We start from the raw sequence: 16,113 nt of genomic DNA on the forward strand, positions 1-16,113 counted from the left end.
AAAAACCAAATACATTTAAAAAATAAAATAAAATAAAATTAAATTAAAGGGCTGGCCAAATAGCTCAGCAGATTAAAGCACCTGCAAGCAGGCGCAGGGGCCGGGGTTCGATCCCCGGCCTGCTGTGCCGGCCCCACCCCAGGCGCGCTGAGCCGGCGACTGAGCCTGGGTGTGGACGTGCGCTTGGGAGGCAGTGAACAGGCGGATCACTACGAGTCTGATCGAGTAGTGAGACTCTGAACACTCCGTAGATGCTCCCCCAAAAAAACCACACCAAAAAACATAAAAAACCAACCAGAACACATCCTGCCCAGTGCCTGAGGGAGTGTGCACACAGGACAACTCCTTACGTTCCAGTTTACGATGAAAACTCACCACTTCCTCTAAGGAGCATGTTACCGGGCTGGGTCCCGGGTAGCCTTGATTTGCCAGAAAGACTCAGAAGTCCTTGCAGGTTTCAAGGCAGAACCAGAATCAGTTTCTCACCCTCAGCCCTCGCGGTGGGCCCGCCGTCCTACACGGAGGCCTGCACCCCACACAAAGCAGACAGCTGCATCGAGTGGGTGGGGACTCCCGAAGGAGGTGGCGGCCCGGCTGCTCACAGTCGCGAGCGTGTGGACGCCGGCCGTAGGGGTGCACCTTTGCCAAGGGCTGGCGCATGCCCCTGTGCTTGCCACGCTGCCCTCTACACCAGCTGAGCCCTTCAGTCCAAGTGAGGTGCCGGAAAACACTGAGTGTAGAGGAAGGCCTCAGGGAGAGGAGATCTCTCACCTCCAGCATGTGAGCTGCAGCCGCCTGGACGGGACGTCTGACAAGTGAGCCAAGGGCTGAGGCCCACCGGCCACGGGCTTGTCTTGGTCACAGTCGCCAGGACCTTGGGGGTCTCCACGCTGCTCAGTATTTGCCCTTGCCCGCAATTTCAGATTGGACCCCCAAGCTTATTCTGCTTATTGCATTGGCGCAGAGTGAGGAAAGGAGTCATCCTGGGCAGTCTGTCAGCCCGACGGCACTAAAGCCACCCAGGCGCTCCCTCGCGGCACGAGTATACTTATTACGGTCCTCCATTATTATCTCTTGGCATCCCGCGAGGCGCATCCCATGCCCACTTTGGGTTCCTGCAGTGCCCTCACGTAACGTGGAATGCTGGGTGTGGGAGAGCAGCAAGCCTGTTTACTTTCCTACGTGTCATGCTTTGTGCAAGTCACAAGCAGGAGGGAACTTAGAACAGCCACTTGATAAGGCAGAAGCATTAGTCAGAAAGTCTTTTTGTTTTTTTGAGACATGGTCTTGCTATGGAGTTCAGGCTGGCCTTGAACTCACCACCATACCGGACAGATCTTCATTCTAATCTTGTTTTCCACTATGATATTTGGTTTTATTGCAAAATGAGAAAAGGACTCAGGTGGAGACAGAATGGCTAATGAAAGTGACTGCCATTAGCTATAACCTTCAGTTCTTAATTTTTCCATTTTCTTCTAAGGACTACATTGAATTGTATAATGAAAAGCAGACATGCAGAGCCTTCAGTGTTCTGCACTACAATATAATTATTTTTCTGATCTTAAGGAGGTAAAAATGTAATTTGACCTTTAAAATGCATCGTTAGAGGTTTATGTTTCTGCAGCATGGACCGAGTCTTTCCCTACGCACTGACTGAAAAGAGAAGGCACCACAGCCGCAGGGCGAAGCCCCCTCAGGTCTCTTGGGGAGGCAGGCAGGCAGGTGCTCGGGGCTGGCGGCTGGCACCCCCTGGCCCGGCATGACTTCGTGGGAAGGGCTCTGGTGCACCCCTGGGAGGACACAGCAACCCGGTCCCTGCCCACAGAAGCCTGCTGCATTCTCACGCTGTAGCCCTGGCAAACAGAACCTCCCTGGGTGCCCAGATGGCCACCCATCTCCGGGGGTCGAATTCACCTGCCTGAGAAGCCCCGCTCTGGCACCAGATATGCAGATCCTGGGCAGGACTCTAACCCTGCGGTTTTCAACTACAGATGCATGAGAGACTCAATCACCTGGATTAAAAACAACAAAAAAGGAAACGCATCTCTCTGGGGTAATGAGATCAGTATCTCAGGGTAGTACCCCAGCAAGGGATATCCACAAAGCTCTGAGGGTTTCTGATTACAGTGTATAGTATGCTTTGGTGTGGCAAGGGCTAAATATTAATTTAGAGATCTCATTTTTCAGTCAGTGCTAACTTGCCACAGAGAGAGCAAGTAGAGACCCAAAGGGCACAGAAGAACCAGTTGCCTAATGGTATGGACAGCCAAGCACCGCATAAAAGCAGCTGTGTCTGGAATGTGTGCTGGGGCCGACAAACAAGACAAGAACCCCACTACATGTTTCACCTCCCAAAGCGAAGAGAAATGGTCTTATCTGGATTGGAACTAAAGTGGGTTTAAGGATATATGTTCCCAAAATTTCATACAGCCTGGGCACGCAGGGAATGCAGACTGGGTGTACGGGCCGAAGGGCATCTAAGTCATGCTGAACACAGTGCCTTGGTATATGCACATCCTAGAGAAAGGACAGGCACTTAAAAACAGTGACAAATCACCCTGCGGTGCTGGTTAGCCACCCTGCTAAGCATGTGCTGGCTCGCAGCTGATAGAGCAGACGAGAGGGGTGCAAAGATGCAGGACAGAGGCAAGCTTATCCGAAATGCTGCTGAAACTCCCGGGCCAGTTACTCTTTGGTGGGGGAGTCTCCTCCACGAGGCGTTTCACTAAGGCGTGTGTCACTTGAGGGGGAGGTCAGTCATCCTGTGAAGCAGGAGGTTTCAAAGCACAGGGAGGCTTTCTCACTGCAAGGCCTTGCTGGAAGGGGGATGGGCAGGAGGACGGGGAGGAGGATGGGGAGGATGGGGAAGAGGAGGAGGATGGGTGGTGGTGGGGGAGGATGGACAGGAGGATGAGGAGGGGGAAGCCGGGCAGGAGTACAAGGAGGAGGAGGGGCAGGAGGATGGGGAGGAGGACTGGCAGAAGGACAGGAGAGGCGGATGGGGAAGATGGGCAGAAGGGGAGGATGGATAGGAGGATGAGGAGGATGGGAGGATGGGCAGGAGGACAAGGAGGAGGATGGGCAGGAGGATGGGGAGGAGGAGCAGGTGCAAGGGGCAGGCGGTAGGGTGGAGGCCGGAGCTCCTGGCCTGACTTGCCTGCACATTCACCTGGGCCAGGCCTGACAGCAGCAGGAAACACGTGGAGGAGGGGCATTCTGGGTTCCTTCCTGCACAGTACGCCCAGCCTGCCTTCCCTTCCACTTGAGAGCGCCTGTTCCCCCCAACGCCCCCATCCCTATTCACCCCCTCCCTGGCCCTGCCCGCTGCACACATGCGCACTGAGCCTGGCTGGCCAGCCTCGGCTTCTCCAGCCTTAGGCGAGCTCTTAGGTGGTACGCTGACAATAGCACTTAACAGAATTTTTACATCTCCACTTTGGAATACTTTCTCCCTGAGCACATGACAGAAATATCAAGTATTATTATCCCTCCTTGGAGTTTTTTTAAATTTCATGTTTGATTGCTCCTTTTCGGCCCTCACAATCAGCGAGGACCACAGACACTGACTGGTGGCGAGAGGCTAGACTGGTTTGCACACACAGCAAGAGACCTGGCAGCTCCGATTCGGAAGGACGAGTATTTTCCATTTGTGGTCGGAGGCCAAACGCACAAAGAGAAGAACAGCTGCTTCATGTTAGTTCCTGATGGACGTTTCGAGCTCGCGTTGCCGAGTTTATTTTCCATTCAAAGGAACTGTGAGCGCCTGCGTCGTCCTTGCTGCCCTCCCACCTCTGCCGTGGGCCGAGGCCGGGCAGACTGCGCGGTCACGGAGCCCTGGGTAACGTGTCCTGGCGGAATGCCAGTGTGCACTTGGTCTGTTAGCTACTTTCTGGCTCCCTTCAGGAGCGCTCAGGGCTGCGGGTGGGGAGAAGCGTCCGACCCGGCACCAGGGCTGCGCTCGCTTGGCTTCTCCAGCTTCTGGAAACCACGGTTCCAGCAGTTCCAGCAGATTTGGGGGTGGGGCAGTGAAGCAGGACTGTGTCCTCAAGCCGGCCTTTGGAAGCAATGACAGTCTCGAATTTCTCACCAGTGAGGATGCTACTGAGTCACTGGCTCTGAGAGCAGTGGCCCCAGGGGAGCAGGCGGCCCTGGGAAGCCACCGCACCGTTGCACTGCCCTGTGTGCGCGTGCGCGTGCGCACATGCACAGCCGCGTTCCTCCTGGGGCTCCAAAGGGCTTGGCCCGTACCTGCTGCCTCCAGCGCTCCTCCATGTGACCCTGCACTTCCACGTGGCGCCTTTCCATTCCCGCTCAGGCCTAGGGTGCCGGATTTAACCACAGGTAAATAGGAAAGCTCTCAAAGCACTCCAGGCTGCCTTCCTCAGTGCTGCGAGCAGTACGCTCCTGCAGCGCACCCTCCCCCCTTTCCTAAGGGAGTGCGGAGGCTTTCTGGGCTGTAGGCTTATGGGGAGCAGAGGCCAAGTTTCCACTTGGCAGACATGCATGTATGTGGGTGACTTAAAAAAGTACTTTGGGCTTGTTGTTAGGTTCACGCTCATGCAAGTACCGTGCTCTCATCAGATCAGAAAGCAAGTGCAGGCGCTGATTCCTGTAGCCACCCTCTCGGGTGCGCGCGAAGTGCTGTCCTTTGCACACGCCACCTGCTCGGCAGCTTGGCCTGGCGGAGCTCATTCAGAAGCCGCTCTGACCGGCCATCTGAGCTGGGGGAGCTACGGGTGAGAAGGCGCACGGCTCCCATGGCACCAGTCGGCTGGCCCCGAGCACGCAGTGTGAGCAGCGGGCCCTCGAAGAGTCTCTAGTGAGCCTCAGAAGTCCTGGGACTCATACGCTGTCTGTTTTACTAATAAGTACAACAACAGAATGAAACAAAATGCCCTTGGGGCAGCTGGGGCGAGGCACTCCGAGGTCACTGCCCCCAGGGTCAGTCATGCAAGAGTCACTCTGTGGAACAGGTCACAGAAGCCTGCGAGGAAGACTTCCTCTTGCAGGCTACATGATAGGCGGACGTGCGTGACTCCAAGCCACCAGCTCGTGCCTCCAGAGGGGTGGCCAGTGTGGCCCCGTGGACGCCTGGCCATGGGTTTCTCTGCTGTCCCCAGCTGCTCTCGGCCCATGACAGGGTGTGGGCACAGGGTCCTTCTGTTAGAGTGTCTGCATGGGATGGCAGTGGCTTTCTTTCAAGTCCTCGGTGTCTCTTGCACCCTTAATGTTATATGTGGCAGATGGCTCAACATTCATGAGCTTTGGATGAAGTTAATGGAAGAGTAATCCTTAGTTTCATGCAACCTCACAGTTTCTGCTAAAAAGCACATCAGTGTCCAAGCAGGGGCTTGGAAGAGGAAAACAGCCGGAAGATGGGGTCATGCTGGAGAATCCCAGGAGGCCGAGGAGGTGAAGGGCACACGCCCCCTGGGCTTAGCCCTGGAGCCGCGTGGCTTCCTTCTCACATTCTTTCCCTTCCTTCGGTGTGAGCCCTTCACGTCCTCTGGAGAGAACACTGGGGCTGTGCAACTCCAGGTCCAAGTGTTTTGTGGGATGACCCCTAATTCTGCGTAAGCACAAGGCTGTGAGCAGACTGTCCCTTCCGCATGAGTGACTGGCTCAGGGACACACGGGTGGCCTTGGCCAGCCAGGGGGAGCAGCCCTTGCAGCTGGTTGGAGCCACTGGAAACAAACCCACTCTCAGCCCCGGGGGCTCCTGGGGTTGTCTTTGTTGTCACCTGGAGAGGGCTCCCTAAGAGAGGCCAAGCGAGTGTGAGCAGAAGTGGGGGCCGCGAGGACAGAAAGGGACGGGAGCCCTGAGAGCAGAGTTAGGGTGAGAGCTTGGGTCCCACAGGACTCTTCCGCACGTCAGTTCTCACAGCCAGTGGGACTTGGGTTTCTGGCTCCTGGAGCTGCGGAATCCTCATTGATCCACTGGCAGCACGGTCTCACTGATGATAACACTTAAGCCAACAGTCCTTCATGCAGCTATCGTCAGGGTGGGCTTACAGGCCCTCCGCTCAAAACCAGCTCAGGCCAGCAGGCAGGACCACATCGGCACACCATTTTCTATCCTAATTCGGATCTTAAACACACCAGAATAGGAGACTATGGCTAGCTTATGTCAAATATTTCTTTTTGTTAAAGTAGTTTTCTGATTTTCTAATGATAATGCTGGAATTATTTTGTTTGCTTAGTAGCTTCCCCATTATTAGGGCCCCAGACTTTGTCAATGTGTTATTTTTTGAGGTTTTATTCATTGTTGAGATTTTATCCTATTTCTTTTATAGCTTTTGGGCCAATCCTAAACTCTGGTGAGTTACGTGTAGCAGGTTTCTTCCTATTCAAATCCTTGCTCCTTTTTTATCCCCAAGACGTATGTTTCTGCCTTCAGTGCTCTTAAATCTCTGCGGCTGCTACTCTGCGGCACATGCGCCTCCTGCGGATGACGCTCCCATCCATGCGGCCAGAGGCACCGGCTGGCGCGGCTCCTCGGAGCACAGCCAGGCCCCCACTCACCAGTTGTGCAGCTCGGCGAAGGCGGCCTTGATTTTCTTCACAGAGCTGTCCACCTCCTCCTTGATCATTGCCCGGTACCTGGTTAGGGAAACGGTGCAGCGCTGCAAATCCTTCACCGATTTTTCAATATTTGGGCCTAAAATTGATGCAAAAATGTGTCACCTTGAGCACTTTATCCTTTGCATGCTACACAATGAGACAAAGCAACTAACACACCAAAAATATAAATTCATGTTGTTTTTTAGTGGGAAAAACCCTGTCCAGAGTAGGGTCCGTGGCCGGGGCTCTGGCTGCTGCTTGGGGCACACCTGTCTCCTCTGCTCTGCAGAAGGAGCTCACATCCTCGTGTTCCGTCACAGACCGTGGTGCCGCAGACTCCAAAGGCCACCTGCGCTGTTGGCTCTCTTGACAAACACCACCATGTGGTGAAGAACCAGCAGGGCTGTGGAGAGGAAGGTGGCATCAGGGTTGGGCGAGGTGCCACCAACACAGAGGATGGCTGCTGGTGCCAGGTGTGGCTGGGGCAGGCTGCGGTGGCAGCAGGCATATTCAGGCAGCCTTTGGTGCCAGTGTTACCTGAGTCCTCAACACTGACACGGGGACCACAGAGAGTGATGGCCAATGGCCCGTGTGTAGCCCGACCAGGTGGTGCTCTCTGTGGAAGAGGGAGGGCATGCCTGAGTCAGGGACATGGACACGGTCATGGCTGAGTGAGGAGACTCACTTCTCGTGAGTCTTCGGGGAAGACCCAGTCTCTAACATTTAAGGCTAGCTACGGCTGAGTATCACAGCTCACAAATAAAAACCCCAGTGTGTCCAGCATAAAATCCTCTCCCAGGGCCCCACGCCTGGAAGTTCTAACATGGACCTGGGCTCCCAGGGGAAGGCCAGCCCTGACCTGGCCACACTGTGCAAGAGCCTTCATCTCCAGAAATGCTGGTCCCATTCCCAGGGGCTCTGCATGGACACTTGTGCGGCAGCAATTAGGGTGGAGGGTAGCTTGGTGTACTTTCGTCACCCAGCAGGGAGCAGCCACAGAAAGGTGGCACAGGGGGCCAGAACACTCTGAGACAGCCGAGGCTCTGACAACCCAAAGGATCGCACCTGCCTTCCAGCCCAGGCGGGCACTGCAGAAGTACAGCCCCAGGTGCGCCTCTCAGTGCTCAGCGATACCTGTCAGCAAGTCCCATCACCCTGCTCTTCTCTGTGCTTGTGATGCGTGTTGAATCAGTTGTGCAAAATAAATCACTTTACCTCTTTTCTTTGCCAGCTCCTCTGGTCTTATCTCAAGATGAGCTGCAGGGGCACTGGGCTTAACAGGAGATGCTTTTGCCTTGGGCTTGCTCGGGCTCCAGGGCTGCTCAGCCACCCACTGTGGGCCGTCTGACCTCTCTGCGGTTCCATGCACAGGTTTGGGGTTCCCCTCTAAGGACAGTTTCTGCTGCAGTGGCCTGCTGCCTTCTGTAAGAGAAGACCAAACAGTGGCTGTGAAGTCATAAACTAAAAACACTGATGCTCAAGTGACGAGAACACCGGGATGTCTGGCTTCGCCTGCAGGTTGGCAAGAGTGCCTCTCCCTGGGAACCGCGGTCATGGAACCCCAGCAACTCGAGGCCGACTAGCAGGAGCCTTATGCTCTGAGCGAAGCCAGGGTGTGCTGGTGGGTGGGGACTTGCAGGGTGGCTGGATGAGCTTCTTGAGAACTCCGAGCCTTAGTTTCCTCATTTGTCAGCATCCGTGACATTACCATGAGGTTTACAGAGGATGAGTGAGGTTTTACCTCCTTTTTCCTAGTCCAGTAAAGGCGTAGACGTCCGAAGTAAGACTTTATATTGAGGCCATGAAAATGCAGCCTTTTTTTTTTTTTCCAGACTGTTCTTTTAATTTATCCTGACATGTTATAAATGAATAAATTACAGTATTTAAAGAATTACTGTCCATAAGTTTTCCTGTCAAGTGCAGCCCTCCTGTCTCCAAGTGCTACATTAGTGTCTCGGGGTATTTTATTCTGAATTAATGAAGGAATAAGAGTGATTGGAGATAGGGCAAGAATGAAACGACAACAGGTCCTATAATCATTTCATCTAATTTATTGAGGGATTAAATCAGGAAACATCACCATAATATCTCAACTATATTTAAAATCCAGGGAGTTAGATTCTCTCTGGAGCTTTAATAGACATGGCAGTAAATGAGCAGCACACTGCCTCTGGCATCTTGTAGTGCTGTGTCCTGCGCAGCCCTGCAGGGTGCATTCGCTGTGCCCCGGGGCCTGCCGAGGAGGCGACGTGCTGCGGGGAGGCGCTGGGGAAGAAAGGGAGGCCCACGTGCTTCTGACGGCAAAGCCTCACAGCAAGTGGTGCTGGGCAGGGCGAGCCCAGTCTGGGTCCGGAAGACCCGGTTCTGAGCTCGACCGTGTCCCAGATGACCTTGCAGGCTGGCCGTCTTCAGCCTCTGGCCAGCGCTGGCTCTCAGGCACATGGTGCAAGTTGGGTCTCTCAGGCAGCCCGTCTGCTTCTGCTTTTATGTGATTGAATCAAAGTGCTTTAAAAATGATTTCGTGTAAAAAATAAGGGACAAAGGACTGCTTTTCTGACTCAGTCACAAACATTAAAGAGATTGCAATTGGGAAATGACACAGATACACCAGGGTCCTAGTCAGTTTGATTTTAGACATTAGCTCATTCATGCTAAATACAGTCTGACTCTAGCTGAATCCGTCATTCTTAACCCACAGGAGGTCAAGGAAGCACTATACGCTTTATGGGCTCAATGATGAAAACATACTTTAAGGGCAACCACTGTGCGCAGTGAGACGCTGAGCAAAGGCAGAGAACGAGGGAAGTGAGTGCTGGCACGGCAGTTCCCCCAGCAACAGGATGCGCAGTGGTCGTGTGTCTGTTGCTCTTCCGTCGGTCAGGACAGAGCTGGCCACACCTGGTCCTAGGCACACAGGTCATGCTACAGACCCCGGGGAGACCCTGCTTCCCAGCTGCCCACCCCCCTCGCCGAGGATGAGCCTGTTAACATTCATGCTTCGACAACGACAGAGTCCAGGCCGGCTCCTACTCTCTGCCTTTCCAGATCCAAGCTGAGGTTTGGTCCTGATGAAGCATCATAGACGCAGTCTGAAAGCCAGCTCTCTGCACGTAGGCTACGTGAAGTCACATTCTCAAAAGTAAGGGGACTCAGCCCGATGGAAGTATCAGGCTTGGTCAGGAACAGAAATTCTTTTGTTAAAATGTGAATTAATTTTTTTGGTGTTGGGAATTGAACTCAGGACTTGCGCTTGCCAGGCTGAGCTACATCCCCGGTTTGAATGAATTTTAAATAGAAGACAAGCATGCAAATGAGCACGGGGCTCATTAGCCTAGAGCTAGAAGCACTTTGTTTGTGTTTAAGAGGACTGGTATGGGGCCACCGGCTCACCGCACCATCTGTCTGACAAGCGGCATCGACACAGGGAGCAGGGCTATTTATTTGGCAGCCTGAGAAAGTGTCTCATTGGGGGGCTCTGAACACTGAGGGGATTTCGGCTTTTCTGAGGTTCACTTGGCTACATGTCGCCCTGGCTGCACAGTTCTGTCTCCGCACACAGGGAAACTGGGGGACTCTACAGAATAAAAACCAGTGGAGCACTGCTGAGCCACAGAATTATGCCGCCACCTGGGCACTTCTGGCACCGGCACAGTGGGGCTCTTTCCTCCTCTGGACCAGTAGTTGCCCCTAACATCAGAGACCATCCCTTCCCTAGAATCTACCCACAGTCCACTTGTGCCCTGCAATGCCCCACAGCCAAGCGCAGGCGAGTCCACACAGGCTTCCACTTGCCCTATCGGCCAGCCACCAGCCACGCGCAGTCAGGGTCCGCCACAGTGACTTGTCCAGGTGGAGATGTGCTGAACGTGTGACAGACAGTGAAATCCCAAGGAAATTTTCATGTAAAAGAAAGAATGAAAAAGGATTCTTCAGCAATTTAAAAATTTTGGCGCTGGAGTTGCAGCTCAGTGGTAGAGAGCTTGCCTGGGATGTGCAAGGTTCTCGTTTGGTCTCCACCAAGGCAATGCATAAATTAATAAATTAAGTATTAGTTGTTGAAATAATATTTAAGATATTACAGTAGATTAGATGTGTCACCCAATTCACTCCATATATGTCTTTATACTTCTTAATGTGGCTACTAGCAGGTATAGAATGGAATTTGTAGTTGCATGATATCCTGTTGGCAGCACAGCGGAAACCCTCAGCATCGTGAGGTGGACGGGCTGCCCCCCTCCCGAATGGACACAGGGAGAGCAGGGCCAGCTGCGTGCCTGGCACGGGCCTTGTGGGTGCACGAGTCCTGGCAGGGGAGGGTGAACGGACGAATAAGCCAGCAGCAGCGCAGGACACAGCGTACCTGTGGGACCCGCACCTGGAGGGGGGCTTTGGCCACATTTCCCAGGCTGGCTATGAACTTGCCTCCTCCTGCCTGAGCCTCCAGAGCAGCTGCGATCACAGGTGCAAGCCTCTGTGACAGGCTGTGAGCCCAAGGTGATGAGTTCCTGGCTGTGACTTAAATATTTATCAAGTACTACATTTGAGCCAAATTGGTCATATCTTGGTAAGAAAATGCTATCTTTGGGAATAGCCAATCTGCTCTGATTTCAATAAAAGCTGTCTGATATAAAAGATGTTATAAAAGTAACACAAATAAATTATGTACTGGTGCTGGGGCTTGATCCTAGGGCCTTTACACTAAGATGCATCACCAGGCCTTTTTGATTTAGAGGCAGGGTCTCACAAAGCACTGGCCTGCCTAGAGTAGGCTCTAACTTGGGATCCTCCTGCCTCAGCTTCCCAGAATACTAGAGTTATAGGCATCTGCTACCAAGAATGGCTGTATACACTTTAATTTAATCATCTTCCATATATCTAAAAATGGCTCCTAGCTTACATGATTTTGAACTATTTGTTTTCCTCTTGAGACAGGGTCTTGTTATGTTCAGGCTGCTGCCCTTGTACTCTCTAGGTAGCACAGGCTGGCCTCAAACTCGTGGTGATCTTCCTTCCTCAGCCTCCCAAATGTGCTGGGATTATAGGTTGAATTTAACCTTTTCTTGAACCTTCTTTTTAATAAAAATACTTACCAATGCAAATACAAACAACCACCCAGATCTACTGCCCCCAACTCCTTGGAGAGTACCGTGGCCCTGTGTACTTCACCCCTTGGTTGTCTCGTCTTTATAGTTACTGTCCACTTCTAGGGATAAACACAAAGTCTTTTTATTTTTTTATTTTTTGTCATCTAGTCTGTCTGTCAATCTCTAATTTTCATCTGGAATTTTTAATCCATTTATACTTTTTGTAATTACTGGTATTATGCCATTATGTATCATTTTGAGTTTATTTTATTCTGAAAATTTTAAAAACTCTTGCCCTTGAAGGGCTGTCCTGGGGTGACAAGACACAGCCCTTTCAGTCCATCTGAGTTGCTTCTCATGTGAGGCCGAAGTGCTCAGAGAAATGTTAGTCCAAGCTTTCTCCTACTCGGTTTCTCCTACAGGAGACCCAAACGTACAAAACTGAAAGAGCAAGATGAAAAACGCAGGACAGGAAACAGGAAACAGACCTGCTGTGAATGGGACTGGGACCAAGAGAGGGAGGGACAGGAGTGAGAGGAAGCGGAAGCGCACTCAGACGCGATCGCGCGTGCGCCGACTCCCGGGAAGCCGGTGATCACTCTGTGCTGCAACGTGGACGGCTAACAAGAAACACCCCTTTAACGTGATAATTTCATGGGGCTTGTGATAAGGTACAGATTCGTGCCTCTGTTCCTTCTCAGAATCTCTCGGCGAGCTTTACCAAGTTCTTACCGCCCCGGCCAGCTGCGTCCACTGTCCCGGGCGGCCGCCGCCTTCCCTGCACCTGCAGTCCTCTCAGCGGCCAGGCTGTCGGTTTCCTCGGGGCTGAATCTCGGTATCGGCGTACACATGTCAGTTATCTGTGACTTACCTGCTTTACACAGCAAAACATGAGCTGTGCTGGTTTTTGTTAATAGGACCAAAGAAAAGAAACCCTTCGCTGCGGAGGAGTACATGGCTAGGATTAAAGGTTCTGCTGCCACGTACGGCCGTGTACGCGTTCCCGACGGAGAGAAGACAGGAGCGTAGCTCTAAGGGGTGGATTAAGCTGGCGAGGTTCTAAAACAGTTACTTCAGCCGTGAAGATGGCTGCATGGTCGGTATACACACAATTTCTGTAAATCACATCATCTGATCATGATTAACTCAAGTATTATACATAGTTCTTTGTGGCAAAAGCAAATTACAACTTTTTTTTGTGTTAGAATTAGGTCCAGAATTCCTAATGTCTCTGATATTTAAAAAGTATACTGCCATTCTCTTAAAAGTACTCAGGTGATTATACTAGTATTTTATAAGAATGGATAACAACGTAAGTGGTAGCTCTTTGGTAGTGATCTTAGTGTTCTTAAATATTTACAAAAGAAGAAATGCAAATGGGAACTGAACTTCTTACAGATGACCCATGTCTTTACTAATTAGCTTTACAATGAAACAAAGTAAGATTAGAAAGCCTTTCAAAGCTTGGAACTTTTAAACAAGCAAATACAAAAGTTCACCTGCTGTAGAATACAGGTTTTGTGAAAGATATATTTGCATGTTTAAAAAAATCTGAAATAAAATTTAACAGTTGTTTTTGTGAGTTAGAACTTTTTCCTCTACAACATTTACTGAATTTTCCAAACTTCATCATTTGGATAAAGTGATCTGAAGCCAGAAGCTCAACTCTGTAATTCTCTGTACAGCCGAGGGGGGTGGGGCGCAGGGGCAGACCAGGGTGCAGGCTGGGAAAGGATACCTGCTCTTAATCATCTGAGGTTGGTCTGCATTTGTGAGACTGCCGGACAGAGAAGGATTTGGAGGGAAAGGAGTATGTAGACTCATAGCACAGAGGCCACAGCTGGCATGGTGACAAGTCTGCAATCCTAGCGTTCTGGGAGGCTGAGGCAGGACAACTGTGAGTCCAGCCTGGGCAATTTAGCAACTTAGTGAGACTCTGTCTCAAAATTAAAAAAAAATAAAAATAAAAAGGGCTGGCAATATACCAACCAAAGAAAATAAAAAATATATGGAGGCCAGCAATACACTTAATGGGACAGCTGCTCAAGAGATGGACTTCAAGCCATAGCCATTAGGCTGACAAGTGAGGACCCAAGAGCAAGACCTGGAGACAGCGAATATGGGCCACTCTGGAGACACACAAGAGTCCAGAGATGAGGCGCGAGCAAGCCCTCCCGACATCACGACCACACACTCTGTCCCTCGAGCTTCCTTTTCCTCTGTCCCTCTGTGTAGCAGGCCACTAGCCGGCACGCAGGCAGTGGACACGCTTGGAATAGAAACTGAATGGACAGCTGATTCCGACACAGCGTCAGGGCTGCCGTTTCACCATTTATCAAATACAGACAGATGTTATTTATTACTTCATTCAAATCCTGTGACACACAAGCAGTGCAGAGACATTAAAGCTGGTGATTCTCCAACCGGAAGCATAGCTCCTAGCTTTGTTTATACTGTCTTGACAAGATCTTGTGTGTCACCATCACTTTCATAGGCTTATTTATATTAAAAGATCACAGTTGATAAAGACAGTAGATTAAACCGTCAATGACACAGGGTGGGCATGCTCATTGGTAAGTGCCCGCCTCTGCGTTATTTCCCTGAAAATCAAGTTAAATTCTCCTCATGTTAGCAGAACCCTTTGAGCCTTTGTTCAAAGACTCCAGTGTTTTCTGAAAGCCCTTGGTCTGTGTATGATCTGCATGTTGGAGTCAGCCTGGGGCAGACATATCCAAGGCTGACTGCAGGCGGCAGGAGGAGGAGAGGAGCTGTCCCCACTCCACACAGCAGGGTGGCTCCCGAGGGGAAGGCGCGGCCTCAAGCCCTACCTGCACCCCCAGAGGGGCTGTGTGTCTGCTGTGCCCTACATCATCTATGCCTCTGCCCCGACCACTCTGGCTGCAGCAGGCAGACACACATGCCAGGAATTTAGAAGCTAAATGACAACCGAAGAGGTGTGAAGAGAGTAAGTGTGTGCTGTGAAATCATGCCTCCAATACGTGTTCATAGAACTACTTAGCATCATTCATACATGTTAATGTTATGTGGTGTGGTCTGCCACTCACAGCCAAGTTCTACTCTGGGAGAATGTGTCTTGTCAGATTCCCTCATAATCTGCCGGACTCTGAGTCCTACACGTACTGGGAAAGTTCCCGGGTTGGGCGCTTCTAAGTTGGGGACATATATTAGTAAAGTATTATGCCTTTAATTATTAAAATAGTTCAAAGCTCTGGCTATAATTTTCTAGGAGGTGCCGGATGTTGCCAGGCAGCTCTGGGCAGAGGTGCTGCTTTCAGCCTCCTCTGCAGAGCTCACGGTCTTCATCGGCGCTGCCGCGCCCCACCACGGGCTCCTGTGTGTTCCTCGGGATGTGACGGGTGATGTCTCGGCGCCCTGTTGGTATCCTTTTCCACACTTGCCTCAAGCAATGTAAACTTCCTAGGGGCAAAACTTTACATACAGCTTGTGCCCTGTAGAGAACTACCCGCATGCATTAGATGCTGAGAGCTTTTCTGTGGTGGCCAAGTGAACGCAGGCGCTGGTTTACTCTGCACCAGACCCTGTGCTAATCATTCTGTGGATCTCACGGCCTGCACTCTAGAATCTTGTGAAGGGCTTATGTTTTCTGTTTTACAGAGGTGGAAACTGAGGCACAGGGAGGTTAATGTGTTCAGTGTCATATATCTAGTTGCCAATGAGACCATGGTTAGAATCCGAACGTGTCTCTTGCTCATGGGCGGGCTCTGAGTTGGACGTTGCTGAAGGCCTGGAGCACGCCCTTCAGTGCTCCCGACAGTCATTTCTAATCCTCTGGTCCCTGGGTGTGTGGGGGGGGGACAACAGCGGCAGGAGGATCACCTCAGGCTTGGGCAAACAGCAGCATGAAACCTCATACCATGAAAACACTGTGAAAGGAGGCCAGCGTGCTGGCTTTTGTTGTTTTACAGAACGCACAAACGAGAAGCAACCAACGTGCTCCACAAAGGGATCCTCTCTCTCCTCATGGGTCCGCTTGGCTGTGAGCATGGGAAGCAGTTCTGTAGGAAGCAAGAGCTTGCTCTGCATGGGAAGGGTGGTCGCGCTGTCCTGGCCCGTCACACAAGGCAGGCTGACGGTGGCCTGCAGAGCAACGTGGAGGGCAGCAGACGTGCGTGGAGCTGGCCGTGTCCGAGGCCTGACTGCCTGGGGCTTCACAGGAGAGGGCGCAGGAAGGAGGGCTGTGGCTGGCTGCATGGACCTTGGCAGTCCTACTCTGTTCCCATCTGTGGGCGCTGCCTCCCACACGAGAAAGAAGGAAGCTGAGCTCCTGCCAGCCTACGTGGAGGCAGGACCTGTATTTCGCAGCCCCAAGAGCATCACAGAGTAGTTTAAAGGGTACTTTAGCTATGTAGATGGGGCCCTAAAGGAGAAGAGTATCTGTGGCACTTCTTTTGGTAAAAATAAATTTTGATCTACTCCTGCCTGCTTG

General features: G+C 51.7%; 1 protein-coding gene across 7 annotated transcripts in view; it reads right to left on the reverse strand.

Moving 5' to 3' along the window:
- Nucleotides 1-16,113, reverse strand: part of Spats2l (spermatogenesis associated serine rich 2 like) — a 123,628-nt gene that overhangs the window by 23,127 nt on the left and 84,388 nt on the right. For all 7 annotated transcript variants that reach the window (XM_023712355.1, XM_023712357.1, XM_023712358.1 and 4 more), the window contains 2 exons: nt 7,777-7,983; nt 6,523-6,658 (listed from right to left, as the gene is read on the reverse strand). In XM_023712355.1, coding sequence (XP_023568123.1) covers nt 6,523-6,658; nt 7,777-7,983 — 343 coding nt within the window. The remainder of the gene's footprint in view (nt 1-6,522; nt 6,659-7,776; nt 7,984-16,113) is intronic.

The sequence above is a fragment of the Octodon degus genome, unplaced genomic scaffold (assembly GCF_000260255.1).
Source record: "Octodon degus isolate 3935 unplaced genomic scaffold, OctDeg1.0 scaffold00025, whole genome shotgun sequence".
Lineage (NCBI taxonomy): Eukaryota > Metazoa > Chordata > Mammalia > Rodentia > Octodontidae > Octodon > Octodon degus.